This window comes from Pomacea canaliculata, linkage group LG3 (assembly GCF_003073045.1).
Source record: "Pomacea canaliculata isolate SZHN2017 linkage group LG3, ASM307304v1, whole genome shotgun sequence".
NCBI classification, from domain to species: domain Eukaryota; kingdom Metazoa; phylum Mollusca; class Gastropoda; order Architaenioglossa; family Ampullariidae; genus Pomacea; species Pomacea canaliculata.
The window spans coordinates 37,724,378-37,747,117 of NC_037592.1; the positions used below are offsets into that span (position 1 = coordinate 37,724,378).

Here is a 22,740-nt window from a genome sequence, read left to right on the forward strand (position 1 = left end):
CCTCGTATGCGGTTAACGTCTGACGAATACCTGACAGGATCAGTCAAAGCCAGGTGAGCTTGCCGAATTTATCACTTTCTCGACATCTCAACAGGTGGAGATCGTTTAGCTAGTAAATGGACTGAAAGGGTCTCTAAACAGAAACCTTTGTCGCTATCAGAGATCACATTTCTTGTACCAGAGAGTAAAAACTTATCTCAGAAAGACATTACTTGCAGAGCGTTGCCTGAAAAATTGATATAACAGGAACTGTGTACATATAGGCATGCATATAGGTTACCGTTAGGAAATGCGAGGTAGACAAAGCATAAAAGTTTCATAATAAATTAAATTGATAATGCGTACCTACAACAAAAACAAAAAGTCCAGGAGGAAGTACACAGTCAACAACAATTAATGTAAGTAAAAATTCTGCAAGTAATCCTTGGATTACCTACCGCCCTCAGCTACACATTTGGACAACCTGTGAAGGGGATGGTGGAGCTGCATGTGTCGTCCACGGAAGAGACCTACACCAGCTGCCGCAGCCAACCACTCTTCCTACAAATGGCGTTTGATGTAAGTAGTCATAAACACTTTATTTACATAAACACCAGTGATTTCAAGGGCTCACACTCTGGGAATCAGAGTAAAATTTCCTTCTCTTGAAGTGGAAAAGTCAGTACTTCCACACCATAGGAAGGCTAGTTAGTTATGCCCTTCGCCCCTCCTGGTGCATAGGCCATCGACGACCGCCCTCCAACGCCTCCTGTCCTGGGCTACCGTCACCAGCTGACCCCATCCAAATCCGGTGAGCTTGGTGTCGGCGGCGAGGTCCCGTCTCCAGGTGTTTCTCGGCCTTCCTCGCATTCTCTTTCCCTGGGGGTTCCATGTCAGCGACTGTCTTGTGACGTTGGATGTTGGTTTCCTTAGGGTGTGTCCTAGCCAACCCCATCTTCTCCGCAGGATTTCCTCTTCTATAGTCTGCTGTTTCGTTCTCTGCCACAGGTCGGTGTTGCTTATCTTCTCTGGCCAGTGAATTCTGAGGATTCTGCGCAGGCACTGGTTCACAAACGTTTGGATCTTCTTCGTTGTGCCCTTGGTCGTCCTCCACGTTTTCTGCACCGTATAGTAGGACTGACTTGACGTTTGGAGTTGAAGAGACGGATCTTTGTCGTGTAGCTATGCTCCCGGAGTTCCAGACCTTTCAAGCTTTATGAAAGCGCCTCTTGCCTTGTTGATTCTTGTCTTTACATCCGCGTCTGTCCCTCCCTGTTTGTCCACCACACTCCCGAGGTAGGTAAAGGTGTCGACTTCTTCTAGCGGCTCCCCATCCAACCTGAATTTGCTCTCACAGTCAGTGTTGACCTTCAGGATCTTGGTCTTGCCCTTATGGATGTGTAGCCCCACTTGTGCGAGGCTGACTGGATCTCTGATGTCTTTCTTGCATCTGTCGGTGGCTGTGGGGACAGTAGTGCCAGATCATCTGCAAAGTCAAGGTCGTCTAGTTGGTTCCACAGAGTCCACTGGATTCCATTTCGCCTTTCATTGGTGGCTTGCTTCATCACCCAGTCGATTGCGATCAGGAACAGCAACGGTGAAAGCAGGCAGCCTTGCCTGACCCCTGTCCTCACTCGAAGCTTCTTGTTAGCTGTCTTCATGCACTACTCGGCACGTCATTCCCTCATATGAGTTGCGGATCAGGTTGACGATCTTCCTCGGGATGCCGTAGTGTCTCAGCAGTTTCCACAGCGTCTCTCGGTCCACACTGTCGAATGCCTTCTCGTAGTCCACGAAATTGACGTAGAGAGGCGAGTTCCACTATTTAGTCAGTGCTGCGTTGAGTTGGGTTTGTCAAAATTCACCATTAAATTTACGTTTCTTTTGTGAACTTTTTATGAAAACAATGAATATTGACAAATCAAAATTTTTAAAAAAGTGTTTGTGGGAGATATACAATACAATACAACTTTATTAATCTGCAAGGGCAATTACAGGTATGATGACACGCCAGCACACTCGAGGGAAGATTATGTAGGAGATTAACGGCAATAGAAAATATGGAATAAAATATAAATAAATAAATAAATAAATAAAATAAAATTAAATATGGAAGTATCCCCCTTTTGCGCAGATCGATGGCGAGGCAAAGTTCTCAGTCCCAAACGTCGACATCCGTCGGTTTATGAGCATTACTGAAGGATCTCAGGTCACGGTAAGTTAATTAAAAAAAACTATTTCAGACTGACCTTAAGTGTAGTCATAGCGTGCGGTGAACTATATCGTCAGTACCTATGTGACAATGATAACAAGGGGAGAAAGACACAAAGACGGAGAAAAAGAAAGAAAAAATGTGACAAATTTTATTGATGAAAACTTTCACCGTGTCTCTTTTCCTGAGCTGCCAAGATAATGATGTGCAGGTCAAGGCCATCGTGAAGGAAGCTCGGACAGACGTGCACCTGGAGGGCTCGACCAATGTGACATATCGAGACTCACCTTACAAAGTGAAAATACTCGACAACACACCCAGCGTGTTCAAGCCAGGCCTGCCCTTCAGTGTCTTTGTAAGTTTTGGGTTTCTGGAGACGACCAAAATCTCTGCATCCATCCACTTATTGCATTTCTATTGTCTTACTCTCAAGCAAAACCATTGGAAGCTATTTACCTCCCGCTCGTGGCAACAAGAAATTCTTTCAATAGATTATGCTATAAATGTACTGTATTTTTACCTATTGTGCGAGTCTTTGAGGGATGGGGCAAATGAAGATCTGTTTATCTGGTTTATGATGGTTTGAAACACAAACAAAATATAGGAAAATTTTCTCTGTCGCTTCAGTTTCCGAAGCCCTCCGTCGATGCTCCAAGAGTTTGTACCGTATATGCTTGTACAAGGTGCAGAAAAGATTATTTACCTGACACACGTGTGCACATGTGAACAGGACAACAATCGACAAGGTGGGTGGGCCACTTAAAAGCATTCCTCCTCTAGTCCGTTTTATAGGGGGCAGGGAACTTTTAAATGGCCCACCCACCTTGCAGATAGTTGGGTGACCTATGAGAACATGGCATCTTTCAGGTGAAAGTCTCCATGCAGGACGACAGTCCTGTTCTCGGCGAGAACTCCGTTACGGTGCTCGGTATAGGAACCTACTCCATCCCTGTCAGCAACAGCTACCTGTATGGAACAAACCAGTTCACAGGCAGCTACCCTCTGGGTGTCAGAACCATTGATGTGCCGCCATCAGGTGTAGTCACAGTCGACGTGGACATACCATTCAACGTTTCTGAAATCAAAGTTATTGTATGTGTAAAAAGCAGTTATTTGTAACTACGAACTGATCACACTTCTTACTTTCATTCTTTACAGGCATTTTAGATACTCTACGGCTATTTTGTTTACTCTTTCTCGATTTTCAATCACTATTTTCTCTCACTTTTATTTCAGTGTTGTGTTTTTATTTTATTGCTGTATTTTATACTATATCGTTGCGTTATTCTCTCTATGATATTTTAAAAATACATATAATTTCTTTTATACGACGGAGTGACATGATCACGCATGATGATTTTCTGAAGGTATTTCTGTGTAAAACAGTTTGAGCGACAAAATTATATGCAATTTTTACTTCATCAGAACAGACAAGCTTGTTTGCCAAAAAAGGAAATAATTAAGTTTGATTTTTGTAACTTATAATAAGCCTTGTAGGTAAGATATTTATGAGCATTCATGAGAGCGAGCAATTGAATTTCCAGGTTTACTTCAAAGATCTCAGCGCTGTTCAGACCGCCAGCAAACTGTACTCCCCAAGCAACAACTACTTACAACTGACAGTCCTCGACCAGTACCTTAAGGTTGGTCTCCCCTCTTTTGCTACCCGTGTAACATTTTTTAGGAATCATATTCATGAAGCGAGGTAGAAGTCATTACCTGGGGGCAAAATGCGAAATTAAAGGAATGAAAGGCCTCCATAGCAACGATGGACTGTCTAGACCAGGGGAATATTTTTTCTGTTGTTTTACCCGAAGAAATCTCTGATTTATAACTACTGTCCTTGGGGTTAGGCAACATGCACGGAGATATTTCATCGCTGTGGAAACCAGACGCGTGTCCTTGATGTACCCGGAATAGCGACTTACCCTCACTCCATGATTATAGCATTCTTCTGGTCAGTGAAAACAGGCTACATTAAAAAAAAAAATGCGGATCTTCTCTACCTTCTTGGGGGTCCTAAAGTGTTGAACCACTCTCGCAGAAAAGTCTTTTGTCTCTTAAACGGACGAACGAACTTTGATCAGTAATATGGACAAGTGTTGTTTTTGTTTTCACAGAGCGGACAAACAGTTCACGTGCGGGCACAAGCCACAGAAAACATCGGCGATCTGCGGTACGAGGTAAAGTATTTCCTCGATGTAAACACGAAAATTAAAAGTAGCTTCAGAAATACTAAACACGTGGCAGACCTATTAAAGTTTTCAACATTAATGACAATAACAACAACAGCAATAATAAATGTTCTGTATTCAAATCATGTCAATTTTTAAAAGAACAACCTTAGAAAAAATATATTTTTAAAAGAAACGTGTTTAAAACAGATTAATATCTCATCAGTCTATATATAATCTTCCCTGCATTTGTGTAAACATTATTTTACGAATCAGAAGAACGATTGCATGTTTTGATACTCTGCATCAGCTGACCAAGCAAGCACTGATTCTACCTGACATTGTTTGTGTCGTAAGATTTTGTCCAGAGGTGTAGTGTGTGGATCCGGGGTTGTCAACGCAAACAACCAGACCGAGGTGACCTTTGGCATTCCACTGACCTTTAAAATGGCGCCCACCACACACATGACATCTTATTACATGCACGCGGAGAGAGAAGTAGTGGCCGACAGCATTGCTTTTAACGTCGACGGAATCTTCGAGAACGAGGTACGACAGTTAGCTCCTCCCTTTTTAAATTTTTGTTTATATATCAGACTGTTTTGTTTTTTTGGGGTTTTTTTGGCGGGTATCACATGCTGTGATTCCGGTAGACGTAAAAGAAATTAGAGTTTTTAAATAAATTAAAATAATTTAAAATAAATTTAGAAAAGTTTGAAAATGTTTGCATTTAGTTTTTAGCGTTTAGGAATGAATGATATTCTCCTTAGTGCGAGTGTTCAGAAGTGAGTGGCAGTTCAAACTCAGCAGAAGGTTTATCTTCCCACATGTAAGGTCTCATTGGAAATGAGTGTGAACAGAACCGAGCCTCACACGGACCTGGAAGTGTATGTCACAGCCGACCCTAACTCTGTGGTGCACTTGCTTGCTGTGGACCAAAGTGTTCTGCTGATTAAGACAGGAAATGATGTCACCCCTTCTCAGGTCTGAAGTGTCTCGCAAAAGATTATAGCATCAGTTATTTGTAGAGTCAGAGTGAACCTTATAAATTGCCAAGATAATGATAATGATAATGATTGATAACAGATTGGTAATGTTTTCATGTATGATGAAGGATCGATGATTGATGATTGAAGTGGAAGCAGCAAATACGACAACAGGAGGGTCTGTTTTTCATCAGCTGCTACTTACTATGCGACGATGTCATCGCTTTGGAACTAAAAATAAAGATGAGATGTGCATACCCGTTTATGTCAGCAAAAACGAGTGTAATGTAGGCAGACATTGGGAATATTGTCTTGTGCTCTCCACTAATTTAAAAATGTTTATATCCACAGGTAAAAGACGGAGTTGCCAAACAAGATGTAGGGTCAAAACCTTCGGATTCAGCATTTGCTCTCTCTTTAAGCACAACAAACACACGTGCAACTTTACAGGTAAATGTTCCACAGGTTTTATTCCGCAAACTCGAGCAGTGAGCCTGAAAGTGTACTTTGTGAACTGCGAAAGATGATTTATAGTAATACTAAAAACAAACCAACCAACCGTAAGCTCGACTTTGATATTTGCAGGCAGTTGGCCTTGATGTTTATTCCAATATGGATCTTTATACATCTCAGCAACCTACCATCCAGGAACCATGTGAGTAGACGTCAACGAGAGAGAGAGAGAGAGAGAGAAAAGGGAAATATAAATATAAAATCTCAGAAAAAAGTGTGTGTCTGTGTGTTTGTTGGAGTGGAGGTAGGGCACGTGCACGCATGCGCGCATAACTGTAAACGAAAGACAGTTTAAAAAGTTGATAGAAGGAATTTATTTGAAGGTGTCGCAGGGTTAGTAGCGCTGATAACATCAGGGTAAGGTTAGACGGCAAGTACCGCTTAGTTTGGTACTCCTCCTCTACTCCCATGCTATACTCCTACATTACACTCCTGTACTCTTACATTCTTTCAAAATTGTAGTATAATTTAGTTGTAACTGATAGATATACATTTTAATTTAGTATTTTTGAAAATTGACTGTCGCTTTTTTGACATGCAGATGACTCAACAATCTACGGACGTGAGTAGCTTTCAGAGTGATGTGAAGTAATGTATATTCCTGATACAAAATATATTTACTAAAGCTTTTAAAATTGATAGACTGATAGCTGCCGACTGCAGCGTCTACTTAATTATAATTAACTTTATAAAAGGCAGCTGGCAAAGCTTTATACACCATTGTATCCATCTGTTCAGAATATTTTCAAAAATTCGTGTAAATGTGGGAAAACACAAACAAAGCAACCAATCTCTCTGAGGACCGTAGGTAGAAGTTAAAATATATCAGAAATATTATTATGAGTAACTGCCGTTTTGTTTAGATGGAAGCAGACAGCTTCACAGGTAGCTGCTAAAATTATTTAAAATAAAAATCTTTCCAAGCCTAGCATTTTACATTCACACAAGCAATATTACTTATTGCTATCGTGCTCCTTTTGAACAGCAAATAGCAATAATTTTGGATTTGTTACAGCTCCAATTTTAGCCGTGAAGCCTACTGATGGTAAGTACAGTAGAAAACAACGTTGGTTAAATATTTAACGGGCTTAGGGGATCGGTGCTGGAAGCGTTGTTTCCAGCTGGCAGCTGTGCGTGGCTACCTGATTCCACAGAGGGTTGTCCAAGGTACGGCAGCGAGAGAGGAGGAGATGGGCACCGACATTATAGAAGCGATCAGTAAGATCCAGTGATTTCCTTCGTTTATTTCTGACACTCATCCTCTAAGAAATATCATTACATTCTCGTTGAATCGATGAATTAGACAGCAATACACAAAGTTGATCGGCATCTGCAAAGGAAGCAGTTTGTGATGACACTTTAGCCACTGCACCACCAGTCACACGATGCAAGCAGCGGGCGCCATGTTGGTAGATGACGCCTCGCTTTGATTACAGATGCAACAAGTGGACGTTGCAAGCGAATTTCATAAACAGGTTCAATTTACAAAGTGTATTCATTTTGCCAAAATCCATCGATATCTGAACTATTGGCCTTAAAGAACTATATAGTTAAAATATTTAGTAAAAATACATCTTTTAAAAAAAAAAGAAATAATGGAAACGTTGTTTATCTGTGATGATTTCTTTGTGTTCGAAATATATTATATTCTGTGAACCGTCTATGAATAATTACAGGTTTTTCCTGTTTCATTTCTTTAACCTGGAGGTAATCTCAAGAACAATTATTTCTGTCTACAGCAACTGACATGTACTATAAATAATAAGTGTAATTATTTCTGACTTTTTGCTCATCTTGGTGGCTTAAAATAGAGGACAGTGGTTTTAGCCTTTAACCACATACCTACTGCATGAGTTAAATGAACAGTAAAGTGTGTTTCTGATGTTTTGAAAAAGATTTCCATTGAGAGTAAAATCAGAATAAGTAAAAGTAGAATATCTACTTTCATGAAATTCTCTTAAAATGTATATAAAGATATACATTTCTTTGTGAATATGCTTACTGTTTACAGGGCCAATACCATACCCACCTTCTTATACAGGAGAAAGTAAGTTTTAATCTTCTAAGTTTCCATTATCCTTTAGTATAATATTTGCTTATTTCAAACTTTGAAGATGAAATAGGCTAAACTTGATAATGTTTTATGCCCTACCTAAGGTCAGCAGGAAAAGAGAGAAATGTTATCAGTGTGTGGAATAAAATTGTCTGCGAATTTCTCAATGCTTTAACTTTTACACAAACGCTTTCAGAACCCGGGATGAAATTTACGTTTGGTCTCGAATAAAAAATGATCATAACTTTGATTTTAAAATGCTTCACATTTGAACATATCAATCACTAGTCTAGGGAGCCTTTTCTTTATTCAATATGCCCAGAAAGTAGGTAATTATAGAGATAATTATCTATAATAATATACTCGGCATAAAAGCAGTACTTCTTGTTTATAACTTATTTTTTATTTTTTCATGATCGGATATAAGACAACCGATTTCACATAATAAAATAATCAGTCAACCATGACATTTTTGGCACGACAGCTTTCGTGCTCCACAATTGTTTGATAGACTAAGTTGTAACTGCAGTTGACATGCAGTTTGTGTCTGTGTGTTCATAATTGACAGCTTTAGTTGTTTTGTTTTTATTTTTGTAACTGACTGTAGGACTCGTATTCTTCAACGGTTCTTCGCGGTGTAGTCAGCCAACCATTACTTTCTCATCCTCAGCATTCAGTACTCACGGCAACCACGTGAACCTGTCAATGGAGTCTTTTGCTAGCGAGCAGTTGTTTTAATTATGACTGACTTCATTGCACACTACAATTATTCTGCCTTAATTTTACCTTTCTCCAACTCAGTGTTGCATGCATTCGTTTCTGTCTGTCCATCTGTGTTTTTTTATTTTTATTTTTTGTTTTTGTTTTGTAAAGCGCCATGAGCCTGTCCATAGGGCCGGGATATGGCGCTTTACTGCATTATTATTAGTGCTAAAACTGCTAAAATAGTGAACTGTTGTAAAAAAGAAATTTTTAGACATGGGTCATTCAGGCTTCAAAAGAGTTTTGGAAACAATTGATAATAAAGATTATGAATGTTTACAGCGCCGTCAATGTACCCCCCAATGTATACCGGAGAAAGTAAGTTGCTATCTTTACAAATTTCTTGTCTTATTTTATTTATTGAAACAATTGAATGTCCTGTTGTACCGATGTCTCTTGCTTTGTTTTACTCTCTAGTAGACTAAGTTTCAAGCACTTTAGCTAGCTTGCATGTTGATATGTTTCTGCCTTCGTATCAGAGTAAGAACCAAATAGATATCTAATATGTACATAAGTTAATTGTGAAAAGATGTTCATTATTGAAGTTCCTCAAATGAAACACTTAAGAGAAAATCCCCCCCCCCCAACACACACACACAAACTAGTCATTTAAACTGCTAGTCTTTTGGTTTTAGTACCTCCAACGGCTCAACAAGAAACAACAAAATTCTCATACAAAATTTAGTACCAATTGAAATACGATAAATTTGCATTGTGTGGTAAATATTTTTGACTAAGAAAAAGTCAGCACCAGACTGAATTTTAAAGGACTAGTGGGTTGCAATATTTTTTATGTCTGGGTAAAAATTCAGTGCAAGTTCTTATTTGCACAAATCTGAGTGAATAGATGTCACGGACCGTCCGCAGACACGCGCATTCTTTCCACAAACCAAACTATCCTGATCGCTTGAGGGTGGGCGTACCTTCTTAGAGGCACAAATAATTATTCGATTCAAATAAAATGTCAATTGAAACAAAGGCAAAGTATCAATACTCATAGATTCACTCCTTCATTCGCCACACAAGATATATTACCATTCGTCCAACGTACTATTAAAGTTAACAACAAAATCGACTCCCACAAATATTGTCACCGATGAAGAACCCAATGTTCGCTCCCGATGAAACATCAACCTCTTATTTAAAGTCTTTGAGACCCTCCCAAGTCCTCTAATCCAATTAGTCCCACTGATCTTCTTTCCACGAAGTCTATTTATTATTGGAAATAAATGGTTTTTCACAGTACCCACAGTTTACGAGCGGAACGTCTCAGTCTTGCGCATGCGGCCGCCTCCTAGATGCTTGGCCGGATGACGTTAGATCAGCTGAAGGCCGGGAGGAAACCTTTCCTCCACCGGCGCTTACTCTCAGGCTGTGAAGAACTGTCCCTTCCAGGCGACAGATGGAAGTCGGTGCCCCAGTCTTGCACCAAGTTTTCTATTCTTTTCTCGCTGATACCAGTGTTTGGTTTCTTGACCCCGCCAAGAAACTGGGATGCCCAAGCCACAGAGCTCCCCCACGGTGCGAACACGGACTACAGTGACTCACGACCTGTGAAGTACATCCACCTGTAGTTTACCCACGGTATTACTTCCCGTAATACTTTTTCCGCTGTCGCAGCAGTTGCGAGAAAGTCCCAATAAAATCCACCAGCTTCCAACTTTCGTTCCGCCGTCTGCTCTCTGCTTTCCGTTATTTTCTCTAACGTTATTTTCCTCTATATTTTACGTCACCTTATTTTGACGTCCCAGTTTGCGTCATTTGCTCAAGGGCAAACAACTTCCAGCCCACTACGCTAAATCAGATCAACCACGGTTGTCGATCTTCCCTCCTAACCCCCTCTACTAAGTACTTATCCGTTACATTCCTCCCCTCCTGAAAAAAAAAGAATGAAAAAATCAATTTAAGAATTTTTCTTTCTTTCACTTCTACGGGATAAATTGGTCCCACTCCACCCGGGATAGATTGTCAGCGAGAAGATTCTCTGTTCCCTTAATCGTCTCAGCTGAAAACTGAAACTCTTGAAGAGCTAGCATCCATTGAAATAAGCCTTTTGTGGTTTAAAAGACTGTTCCTTTGATAGTTTCTACAAAAAACTGGAATTCTTGTAATGCTAATGTCCGTCTTTTCTTCTTTCCTTTTTCCCAGTTGACTTCTCAGATACACTTTCCTTGCTTTTCCCTCATCGTATGTTTGTTCAAGTTCCCTGACTTGTTTTATCAAATCTTTCTCTGCCCCATCATACTTGTTAGCTGCTTTCTCCGCTTCTAATGTTTTCTCCAGGTTCCTGAGACGCACCTGGACATTTTCTAAGGTACATTTAATTTCCAGGTGAGCAGCTCTTTCTGCCTCGAATTTTTCCTCCAGCGATTTCACTCGTGTGATGATATTCTCAAGATCTTTGCTATCTCTTTTCTCATTTCCACTCGTGGAATCTTTGTGTTTATGGTTGGGACACTCCTTGGCGATGTGTCCAAATTCTTCACAGGTGTAACATTGGCGCGATGATGTCCATCGATGCCGATTGCCAGAAGATGTTGTTTCTTTCTGAGCTACTTGCATTTCTCTTTGTGACATACTCTGGTTCTTCCTTCTCAGTATGAATTTATTGGGTCCTAAATATTGAGCTCTCTGGTAGAGACAGTTCCGGGCAATGTGACCATAACGTCCACAATTGTAGCATTGCCTCCGGGAAGTCCCTAGTGTGTTGGCGCACACTCTGGCAATATGTCCGAATCCCTTACATGCATAACATTTGATCTTCCTACTGAAATTTGGAGACCTGTTCTCTGGTGTATACCGAGCTCTTGGGAAATAATCGTGACACCGTGTGCTGTCGTCACGCGGCCCGTTCTTACGAGGTGATCGCGGGCCCTCACCTGCACCCTGGCTCACAGCGGTGAACTCCTGACCGTCATCTTGTTCGGCCTCAGCTTCTCTTTCGTTAGCTGCCCTTTCAGCTTCAGCTTCTCTTTCTAATCTGTCTGCTGTTCTCACTCTTGATAATCTTTCTGCTTGTAGCCTAAGTCTTTCTAATTCAAACTCCCTTTCTCTCTCTCTTTCCCTTTCTTCTCTTTCTCTTTCCCTTTCCTCTCTTTCCTTTTCTCTTTCCCTTTCTCTTTCTTTTTCCTTGGCTAGCCATTCCGCTTCTCTTGCTGCCCATTCTCTCTCTTGTTCCTCGTCGAACCTCTCAAGACACTGTTCGACGTATTGTTCCAGGGCACTGTTAGTATAACCCAGTTCCTGACCCTGGGCTATGAAACTATCCACGTCGGGTAACTTCATGTTTTCTCAAGAAAAATTTAAAGAAATGTACCCTACGATGGCAAAACAAGAGTAGTCAAAATAATCCACCAGATACAGTACTAATAATACCTTTTGTACACTATATGTAAACCACCTCGCCTAGTACCGCCTCACCCTAAAGCGATCACGTCGGGGTCACCAAGATGTCACGGACCGTCCGCAGACACGCGCATTCTTTCCACAAACCAAACTATCCTGATCGCTTGAGGGTGGGCGTACCTTCTTAGAGGCACAAATAATTATTCGATTCAAATAAAATGTCAATTGAAACAAAGGCAAAGTATCAATACTCATAGATTCACTCCTTCATTCGCCACACAAGATATATTACCATTCGTCCAACGTACTATTAAAGTTAACAACAAAATCGACTCCCACAAATATTGTCACCGATGAAGAACCCATGTTCGCTCCCGATGAAACATCAACCTCTTATTTAAAGTCTTTGAGACCCTCCCAAGTCCTCTAATCCAATTAGTCCCACTGATCTTCTTTCCACGAAGTCTATTTATTATTGGAAATAAATGGTTTTTCACAGTACCCACAGTTTACGAGCGGAACGTCTCAGTCTTGCGCATGCGGCCGCCTCCTAGATGCTTGGCCGGATGACGTTAGATCAGCTGAAGGCCGGGAGGAAACCTTTCCTCCACCGGCGCTTACTCTCAGGCTGTGAAGAACTGTCCCTTCCAGGCGACAGATGGAAGTCGGTGCCCCAGTCTTGCACCAAGTTTTCTATTCTTTTCTCGCTGATACCAGTGTTTGGTTTCTTGACCCCGCCAAGAAACTGGGATGCCCAAGCCACAGAGCTCCCCCACGGTGCGAACACGGACTACAGTGACTCACGACCTGTGAAGTACATCCACCTGTAGTTTACCCACGGTATTACTTCCCGTAATACTTTTTCCGCTGTCGCAGCAGTTGCGAGAAAGTCCCAATAAAATCCACCAGCTTCCAACTTTCGTTCCGCCGTCTGCTCTCTGCTTTCCGTTATTTTCTCTAACGTTATTTTCCTCTATATTTTACGTCACCTTATTTTGACGTCCCAGTTTGCGTCATTTGCTCAAGGGCAAACAACTTCCAGCCCACTACGCTAAATCAGATCAACCACGGTTGTCGATCTTCCCTCCTAACCCCCTCTACTAAGTACTTATCCGTTACATTACCCTTCTACCGTTTCCCGAAATACTTGCCTACAAATATCATCATGTATAAAAGAGGTTTAAATCTTGATGTCATGATAATGACTAATTAACATGTTCCCAGATCTTCCATTGGTTGAGGGCTTGACGAGATATACATATCTATGCACTATCCAGATGTCTGGGTTTTTTTTTTTACTTCATTCTACTAATGGTAATGTTTCTATGCTTGCATTTTGGAAGACGGGTATCCAACCAGATTTGTGGAAAATGTATCTTGCCCTGAGATTTGCCCAATCATTAGAAAAAAAGTTGCATACCCGCCGTCCTTTAAAAAGAAGACAATGTCTATTAGCGGCACGAAAATTCATACTACATCGGTTTCAGAACATTCTGGTTGACAGTATATTTATCTTATTGTTTCCTTTTGCCCAAAGTGCATGCGATTTTCATACTAGATACAGAAATGCCCTCCACAAACATAATTAATAGTCATCGTTCGATAGTAGTGTGAAAGCGAGTGAGAGAGGTTAAGAGGTTAAGAGGCCGGGTTGATTTCGAGGCTGTAACCTTTCAGATAACCTGAAGGAAGTGACTCGAGTACGCAGTCTGTTTCCTGAGACCTGGCTGTGGCTCAACCAGTCAGTCGGGTAGGAGACTGATCCAAAGTTGCAATAACGCTGATGATTTCAAAACATTTTGTTTGACTCATTTTGAATATTGTAAACAACAACATATGAGCTGTAAATGAATCCAGTAAAGCTAAACTGAAGAACATTTTAACAGTTCATTAAACGCGTTTAGACCTAAGTTCAGAGGGCGTAGTCAAAATCTACTTTATTCAAATAAGTAGTCAAGAGTTTAGTAAAGAGTTTAAGGCAGCTGTGGATATACAGACCAATGCATGCATAAAAAAAAACCAAACAAAACACTGAAATCTGTTCATAAACCACACCGAAGTTTTCTATAAATATTTAAAAACGGTCATGCTAACTTGATGTCGCAATGTAAATATTCGGTAGATAAGAAAACAGATTTTTAGACAAGCTATAACGAATTGGAAGGTGAAGAATGCGCGCATGCTGCTTATGATAAAAGTTTTAATGGTGTTTTCAATGATCGTACTCTTTCGTTTTCAGACCTTTTCTAAACGTTTATAAGAAATACTAGTCTGTGCTTTAAAATTAAAAAAAAAGCAAAAACGAAGCTAGTATTTTAAGACAAGGAAACTTCATATTCATCTGACTGTGATGCTATAAACATGGTCATTAACTATTCATCAGGGTCAATGGCACAGCAGTGATCAGGACAACGGTACCGGACACCATCACATCATGGGTTACAACTGCATTCGCCACTAATTTGGACTCCGGCTTCGGGATCGTTCCCCAAGCATCCAAGGCAAACATTTAGCTTCTTAATGGCTTTTTTCGATAAGAAAGTTTTAAAGCGGTAGAAATGCCTTTTTTAAATAAAGAATTTATTTACTTTATTAAAAGGCTTTTAACAATTTACTGTTATGATGAACTCTGTAACAAAGAATGTATTCGTAACAGCAAGATAGCTGAAGGAAACATGCAGCTAGGAAGAAATGAAGTCAGTGAAATAAAATTACATTTTGTGTGTGTGTTTCTTTATTTGAAACAGCTAACAGTTTTTCGGTCCTTTTTTGTGAGTCTTAATATGCCGACATCAGTGGTGAGAGGCGAGTATGTCGTAATACAGGCTGGCATCTTCAATTACCTCCCTACTAATACGACAGTAAGTAAAATGCAGCCAGGTAAATTAAGACATTCTTGTTGTTTTACATTCTTGTAAAGACAGCGAGATATGTAAAATTTAAGTCTTGTTCTATTTTGCCTGCGACTTATTTCGATATAGGCATATAGCACCACCTTTTCCTTCTGTTAAAAACTGTTACAATGAACTATTTATTTTAAAATACCGGCAGGTGCTAGTGACCCTTCCTGCTTCTCATGAATATATGAACGTGGTTATCGACTCCGATGGCAGCGAAATTTTAACTTCTGAAGATCAGAAGCAGGTTGTACAGGCAAGTGAAATTCATAAAGTTTATCTTTGATGTACTTTCTCTTAGATTATCCAATTCAAAAAGTATCGGCGGTCGCCTGACTTCATTCTTGTACACTCATAAAGGTGAATCTTAGGTTAGAACATTAAAATAGACGAGTGAGAAATATCTAAAGTGTAGTTTTGAATCTTACTTGTTTTTTTAAACTTGGATTTTAAAGCGTGATGAGAACTTAAAAAAAACTTTTTGCTACGTTTGTTATATTAGTAGGGTGGACATTTACTGAACTAATCATACCTTTCAAAACTTACAATTGTTTTCACTAAGAAGACCAGGCACTCACAAACACTAATTATGTTAACAAACACTTTTTCATTTCGGTATTCAGATCAGCTCTAATGAGCAAGCAGTTGTACACTTCCCAATCATCCCCTCTGACCTGGGAACTATCGACATCGAGGTGTCGGCGAGGTCCACCATGGCAGCTGATGCTGAAAGAAGACAGTTGCATGTGCAGGTGACGTTGAAAAACTCGCGCACACGCACGCACGTACATCAAACAGGCATGCAATCAAAAAACCAAAAAACAAACAAAAAACAAATAGCGAGCTGACACTGATAAATGTATCTTCAGGCCGAAGGCGTACCCAATGAGTTCAGCGTGCCAGTCTTCATTCACCTTGATCCCACCAGTACAAACAGCTTCACTAAGAGTTTCAACATTACTTTGCCAAGTGATATCGTGGAGGGCTCGTCTAGGGCATCTATCCGTGTCACAGGTGAGTATCCAATTTTTGACTCAAGAAATGGGATTTTGCTGAAATGGTATTTTTCTGAAATGGTACTTAGCTGAGGATGTCTAACTTCTATATGAAATGTATCATGTCAATTTAATGCCAGTGTGTCAAGTGGAGATAACAAAATCAAATACTACACGATCATTAGTCTCGAATTGCGTTGGCATGCACGCACCCACGAAACACACACACACACACACACGTGCACCTGTGTCGTTGAGGAGTCGGATGGCCGATGGCATAAAGGTCTTTAAAAACTTTGATTCTGCCCCATAAGGTGTCCACTCAACTGCATTACAGGGTGGCTACAAGAATTACAATAAGAAGTGGGTGTTGTTCCCTGAATTACTCTGGCTCTTAGCGGTTGTTTGTAGGCAAGTGTCAGAGAAGCAGCTAAATGCTTGTCTTTACCCAAGTAGAAATGCTGCTTACATTACACTGAGTGGTCAATATAAGTAAATCTACAAAATGAGTAATTCGGAACTTGATATTGTTTCATTTGACGATGATGATTGATGATGATTATTATTATTATGATTATTATTAAGGCGACATACTCGGGCCAAGTATTGAGGGGCTGGAAAGCCTTCTGCGAATGCCAACTGGTTGTGGCGAACAGAACATGATCTTGATGGCACCTCATGTCTACGTCTACACATTACTAACCTCCACGAGACAGATTACACCAGAGCTTGATGCCAGACTAAAATATTTTATTGAGAGAGGTACGTTGTCTGTACAGTAAATAGGCAAAACCGTTCACATTAGGTTTCACAGGGAAGTCAATGCCTGAAATATCGTCGACATACATTTATCTAGTTTTCACACGGCTACAAAACTCGTTTATTTCGCTCCTAAAATGGTAATTGTTACATTATTGTTTTTATTAATTGTTTTTGTTTTAACTGGTTCACTGTGACGTATAGATATTTTCGTTTTAGTTTCTCTTTTATCAGATTTTCCACTTCAACTCTTTCTGCTCCTCCGTCGAGTTTAGATTATATTAAAATAATATCTGAACTGCTTTGTACTTGACCATCCTACATCAATGACTGTAAGGTAATAGAGATTCAAACAAAAATGTGCAGGATACCAGAGAGAGCTGACATACCAGAGGCAAGATGGCTCCTTCAGCTCCTTTGGTGACCGTGATTCAGCAGGCAGTACATGGTACTGATAGATTCTACTATCTCCACGATATGATATTTATCACAAGGATAGACAGAGGCAAGAGGAGCGATGACCTATGGTCTTTCTTAAACAGTATCACGCGGTCAACCACTGAAAATATAATTTAAGACTGAAACAGGGATTAGATAATTCGCCAAACGTGTTTGTTCGCAAGCTCCTCGTGCCAAGCTGCAACAAAATGTTGATTCTTCGAGTTTTTACATTTCAAAGCCTGTGTTGTATTTTGAAGATTATGTCATATTTTGAAGCTGGTGTTGTTTCAAAGCTCGTGTTTATATTTTAAGGCTTGCTTCGTTTTGCCCACTTGCCGGTTTCAGGCTGACGGCTTTTGTTCTGAGAGTGTTTCACCAGGCACGAGGCATCATCTTTGTGGACAAACATGTTCTGCAGAGGGCTGTCTACTGGCTGCTGAGTCATCAGAACACAGATGGCTCCTTTAATGAGTTTGGTCATGTTTATGATGTGCAGATGAGGGTATGTATGTATGCTGTATTAATACTTATAGTCTACATATCTAGCCTGTAGGCAGGTGTATCAATTACTTAAAAGACACGATACTGAGTAATGAGAATAAAATATTCATAAAAATAGAGTAGGATTTGCGCATTCAGATTTCCTTCATACCTGCACCTTTGACCTCATATCTGTACCTTTGACCGCATACATGTACCTTTGACTTTATACCTGTACCTTTAACCTCATACAGATGGATGTGCGAGAGAAGAAGGGTCAAGGGATGCTATTCAATCGTTTTGCGAAGAAACTTTTGCTAAAAAAATTTTCCCCTTTATTTTCTCTAATTTATTTCTTATTTAAAAATGACAGTTTGTGAAAGGTAAGTGAAAGTGATATACTTTTAGTAGAATAAATTACACACTTCACTAACCAAAAAACCGCAAAGTAAAAAGTACACAAAAATATAACCTAAAAGGAAACAAATAAATATACAAAACATTGTTTCCGAGAAAGCGACTGTCAAACACTTCTATGTTGTTCTTAGAGTTTCGGCGACCACTCACCTGGACTGACTGCTTTCGTCCTCCTGGCTCTGACAGAGAACACTGATGCTGACTGGATGACGGTGAGAAGTAACTACTACACTCTCTGTCACACTGGCCATTCACTACACAGCCTTGTAGTCTCAGCTGTTATACAAGATAATTGGGACACAACAAAGCTTTCGTTTGCTAGTCCCCATTCACTAGAATGTTTCACTCTTCACATTAAGATTTATTTATCATGTTAAGTTCATTGCGAGGGATACATGATATAAAAACATTAAGTAAAAATGAACGAACGAACAAATGAAAGCAAAAAGAGAAGCTTTTAAGAAAATAGACAGAAAAAAGTAGTGAACTTAGAAAGAGTAAGAAATCAGAGGTTACTGAAGAACCACATGAGACAAAAACAACAAAAGGAATTAATGTAGGCCTAAACAATAATCATATTAAGATATTTACTTGGTAAAGTTGTGTAGCATTTTCGCAAATCTTGACTTGTTAAATGACTTTAACTTCGACATTCACCGGGAGTGACTTATTGTAGAAGCATCATGACATATGACATTGTAAAAAAAATCTTAACCTATGACATCATGACTCGTGAAATATTGTAGAAACAACATTAATGAGTCACATATAATGGAAATGGAAAAATATTGATTAAGAAAAACGCTGTCCAGATGCAAAGGAACCGTCATTGCTGATTTCTTTTTCTGATGCAGGGTCCATACGACATACGTGGGGCAATCAATAAGGCGAAAGATTTTCTTATTGGGAGTTTTGATAGAATTTACGATGAACTCTCCCTGGTTCTGACAAGTTATGTTTTGTTGGGGATGCCGAACTCCAGTGAGCTGGAGGAGAAAATATTGACGGTTCTGAAGACGCGCGTGTTTAGAAACAGTGAGTTCTAGTCACTTCATTGGATTGAAGAGTATGGATGTAGGTGTGGTGGTTGATTGTTTTAGCCAAGCCCAAATAGGAGCAAAACACGAAGCAAGAGAATGGAAAATCTGCCATACATGAAACATTATTTTTGTACACTTGGTTATTAATTTCTATCATTATCCATAATCCAATATTTATCAGATTCACTTGGTCAAATGTAATGAATATTTGTAATAGTGGCGTAAAATGAACATCCAGGACATAACAGGCACAACTGTAAGAAAATATAGCAGATATAGTCTTGCTGTGGAAATTTCTTGAAGAGAGATATATGTTAAAAGTAGCCCTCCTTCTATAATACAAATCAGTATATCAGTCAGTGAATGTAACAGATTTTCATGTATCCTTCGCATTTCTGTATATCCAGACGAGATTGTACTCGGGAGAGTAAATCAAACCAATCAGGTCAACTCTTACAGTCGCTGGGGAACAGGCTACACACGCGCTCGACCAATAGACATTCAGCTTACATCCTACGCGCTGCTTAGCTTCACAGCAAGAGGTCTGTTCCAGGAAGGACTGGAGCTACTTAGCTGGCTCACTCATCAACGGAATCCTTATGGAGGCTTTGTGTCTACTCAGGTGAATGCGAAATATCTTGGTCATTGACAATCGAACTCGTCAGTAAAGTGTATAATATTAACGGGCTTTAAGTCAACAGAATGAAAAATTATTAGTTTTAAAAATTCTACTATGAAAAATTGAAGGATTGTGGAAAAAAAAAATAAAAGAACTGTGGAAATGGAAATAATAAGAAAGTGGAAAGATTATGAAAGAAGAGTAGAAAAAAATATTGTCGTCTTTATCTGTCCCATGCTCCTGTTATTTTTGTTTGACAGGACACTATTGTGGCCCTGCAGGCCATGACAGAATTTGTAAAACATTATGCCCCTTCCGGATATGACATGCATGTCCTTGTTAGGACTGAGCAGAGTCCCTTTCACTTTGAGGTCAACATGAACAACTCTCAAGTACTTCAGTCCCATGGGGTAAGTGATAAGACAAATATGGTCTCACAGAGGTTACTATAACCTTTACCCTGGTACTTCAGATCCACAGGTTGTGTGTCGGAACACAGGTCTTCTAGAGTTCAGCATAACCAGTGGTCTGGTACTTCAGATATTAGAAGCAAGCGTGTCTTTACATCGTTCACTAGCACTGATACCAACATGATGAATGTCCTTACTTTCAGACAGTTCACTCTATACAGTCATAATTTTTTTCTAGTAAATAGATAATGTAAGTCGACTTAAATTATCTATTTACTAGGAAAAAAATGATTTGTGTTCAAGCAGTAGCTCCTGTGCATGTCTAATAGTATTAAAATAAGTAGGTTTATGTGACGATATAATGTCAAGAGGTACTGATAAGACGCTGTACAATATATTCTAACATTAAGATTAATCTTTGCTAAAAATTTGCTTTCTGAAATAGTTGTCATACATTCCAAAAGAACTGACTTTTGAAGCAACTGGACATGGACTGGTTGTTGCTGAGGTATGTGGTTGGCATACATATTTATTTTTAAAATGAAGTTGAAATCAGCCGGATTCTATCTTATACTCTTAGCACATCTTTGGCAGCTTTTCCAATAAAAAAAATACTAATAGATGGAAAACTAAGAAAAATAACATATAGTTTAAATAAGAGACACCTTTATCTTTGAGTTTTTTCTTGTATAGTGTCCATGTAGGCTGTTTACACAAAATATCACATTTCATATTGTAAACTGAAGCTAAACATTTGGATACTGAGATAAAAGTTGCTTACTTTTCTCACAGTTGGATGTATTCTTCAATGCGGAGTCAGACTTTGGAGAATCGGCATTCGATGTGTCCACTGTCCTCCTAGACGACTACCTCAACAGTTTTAAACTCATGATCTGCACTCGGTTAGCTCTACTTAGTCTGCTGTATAATCCATCATGCATGTCTTTTATTAATGCCATCGCTAAATCACATTGTATTCAACCTGGCACAAGCTAAGGATTGTGTTTATCATTTAAATTTGCATTGTATTTTTATAATCTCGCTCAAATTTAATAGGCTTTTTCATGTCATGTGAATATTATTACAGCTATAGACTTGCTGGAGAAAGTGGTATGGTGGTACAGGAAGTAGGAATCCCATCAGGCTTTGCACCGGATGTGACGAGCATAGGGAACGTGGCCGGTCTGAAGCGCGTGGAACAGAGGGGACGATTCCTCGATGTCTACATCGACAGGGTCAGTGATGACATACTGCAAAGCTGGAGTCTTATCTGATTTGATCCTTAAAAAGCTACATAATCAAAAATTACTACCTCATTATATTGTTCTTGAACAACAAAAGGAAACAAATAAAAATGACCGTGAGGAGCACATAAACTAGGAGAGATGCGTGGCTAAATTTTGGCATGTGTCCATGTGACAAGCAGAACTTGAATGTTCACGTGACTAGCACAGGTGGACAAAGTAAGCTCAACAATCACAGCACTGTGGTTCCTCAGCTATGCCTCGATTTGTCTCGTGAATGGTTTGTAAAGAGATTTTTGCTCAAACCAGCCACAGTTCTCACCCTGAGCTTGGCAAGGAAATCCAAAACGCGGTTCTAAACAAAATTGTCTATTTACCACAGATGGCTCAATCAGATTGTTTTGTTTCATAACTTTTATAAGAACTTCACAATCTTATGTTTCGAAGGTTGAAAGGAATTCGATGTGCTACACCGTTATGTTTGACCGTCGAGACAAAGTGGCCCACTCACAGACCAGTTATGTCATCACACAGGAATACTATGAACCCGGTCTGTATAGAAAGCAGAATATTCAATATTAGTTATTTGTTCCTTGGAACCACATTCCGCACAGGCGTTCATATGAATATATTCATCACTGACAACATTCAACAATCTAGCACGAAAACAATGCATTTAAACTTTCTTACAAGAATCCTTTTTCGAAAAATAAAAACTTAAACAGTTCTATAAACGTAGTATATAATGGCTTACCTGCATGTACAGTTTTTTTTCAGTATTATTTTTAATCCAGAATCTCTGTAAGGCCATCTCTAGATAGAGAATAATGAATACTAATAAAGCAAATTAATGAAGACCTTTAGTCACGCAAATGAAATCTTGATGGTTGCAGGTAACCGAGATGTTGTGGGCTACCAGCCTGTTAGTTTGCGAGATGCCACCGTGTGTGATGTCTGTCAGGACTGTTGCTGACATCTCTTTTGGAATGCAGTTTGAAAACCTTGTCCATTGTTTATAAATAGCACACAATGACATACAGAGGTAAACATACAACACTCTTTAACAAGAATAAAGAACTGACAAAACAAGTGTTGGCTTTTAAATGTTTTTTTAGTGATGCAGGATATTTTTAATATATAATTAAAAACACGAAAGTCAGATTTATTTCTTACCTACTCCTAATCGCAACCGGGTGAAGACGACAGAGACGGTATGCCCCTAAATAAACCCCAAATCAACCACAGATCCCAAAACAAGAGGATTACTTAGTGTGTCATTAACAGATAAGGTTGATACTCTACATGAGATTGTCGAGTGGCTAAAAGTCTCGGACTTTATACTCCAGCTTCCAACAAGTATTAACTCCGCATGCACTGAAAAAAAAAATTGACGAGGTACCCTCACCAAGTGTCG

General features: G+C 39.5%; 2 protein-coding genes across 3 annotated transcripts; one reads left to right on the forward strand and one right to left on the reverse strand.

The window, feature by feature from the left end:
- On the forward strand, nt 1–22,416 carry LOC112559794 (CD109 antigen-like). The gene is made up of 33 exons (XM_025231201.1): nt 1–53; nt 447–558; nt 2,114–2,194; nt 2,403–2,546; nt 3,059–3,283; nt 3,736–3,834; nt 4,312–4,374; nt 4,723–4,914; nt 5,200–5,349; nt 5,703–5,801; nt 5,937–6,006; nt 6,406–6,426; nt 6,880–6,909; nt 7,876–7,911; nt 8,962–8,997; nt 13,702–13,774; nt 14,408–14,525; nt 14,772–14,885; nt 15,076–15,177; nt 15,545–15,673; nt 15,791–15,935; nt 16,502–16,678; nt 17,042–17,123; nt 17,462–17,618; nt 18,145–18,225; nt 18,868–19,048; nt 19,461–19,675; nt 19,933–20,082; nt 20,528–20,590; nt 20,875–20,984; nt 21,170–21,317; nt 21,774–21,876; nt 22,220–22,416. The coding sequence occupies exons 1-33, from the start codon at nt 7–9 to the stop codon at nt 22,297–22,299; spliced, it is 3,633 nt and encodes a 1,210-aa protein (XP_025086986.1). The 5' UTR covers nt 1–6; the 3' UTR covers nt 22,300–22,416.
- Nucleotides 10,485–12,220, reverse strand: LOC112559796 (coiled-coil domain-containing protein 171-like). Of its 2 annotated transcripts, none has more exons than XM_025231205.1 (2): nt 11,792–12,220; nt 10,485–11,725 (listed from the first exon to the last, which is right to left on the reverse strand). In XM_025231205.1, exons 1-2 carry the CDS (start codon nt 11,962–11,964, stop codon nt 10,681–10,683), a joined length of 1,218 nt encoding a protein of 405 aa, XP_025086990.1. In that variant the 5' UTR covers nt 11,965–12,220; the 3' UTR covers nt 10,485–10,680. The 2 variants fall into 2 exon arrangements, with proteins under 2 accessions (XP_025086990.1, XP_025086989.1); XM_025231204.1 differs by having other exon boundaries at nt 10,485–11,752.
- Nucleotides 22,417–22,740: the final 324 nt, after the last annotated feature.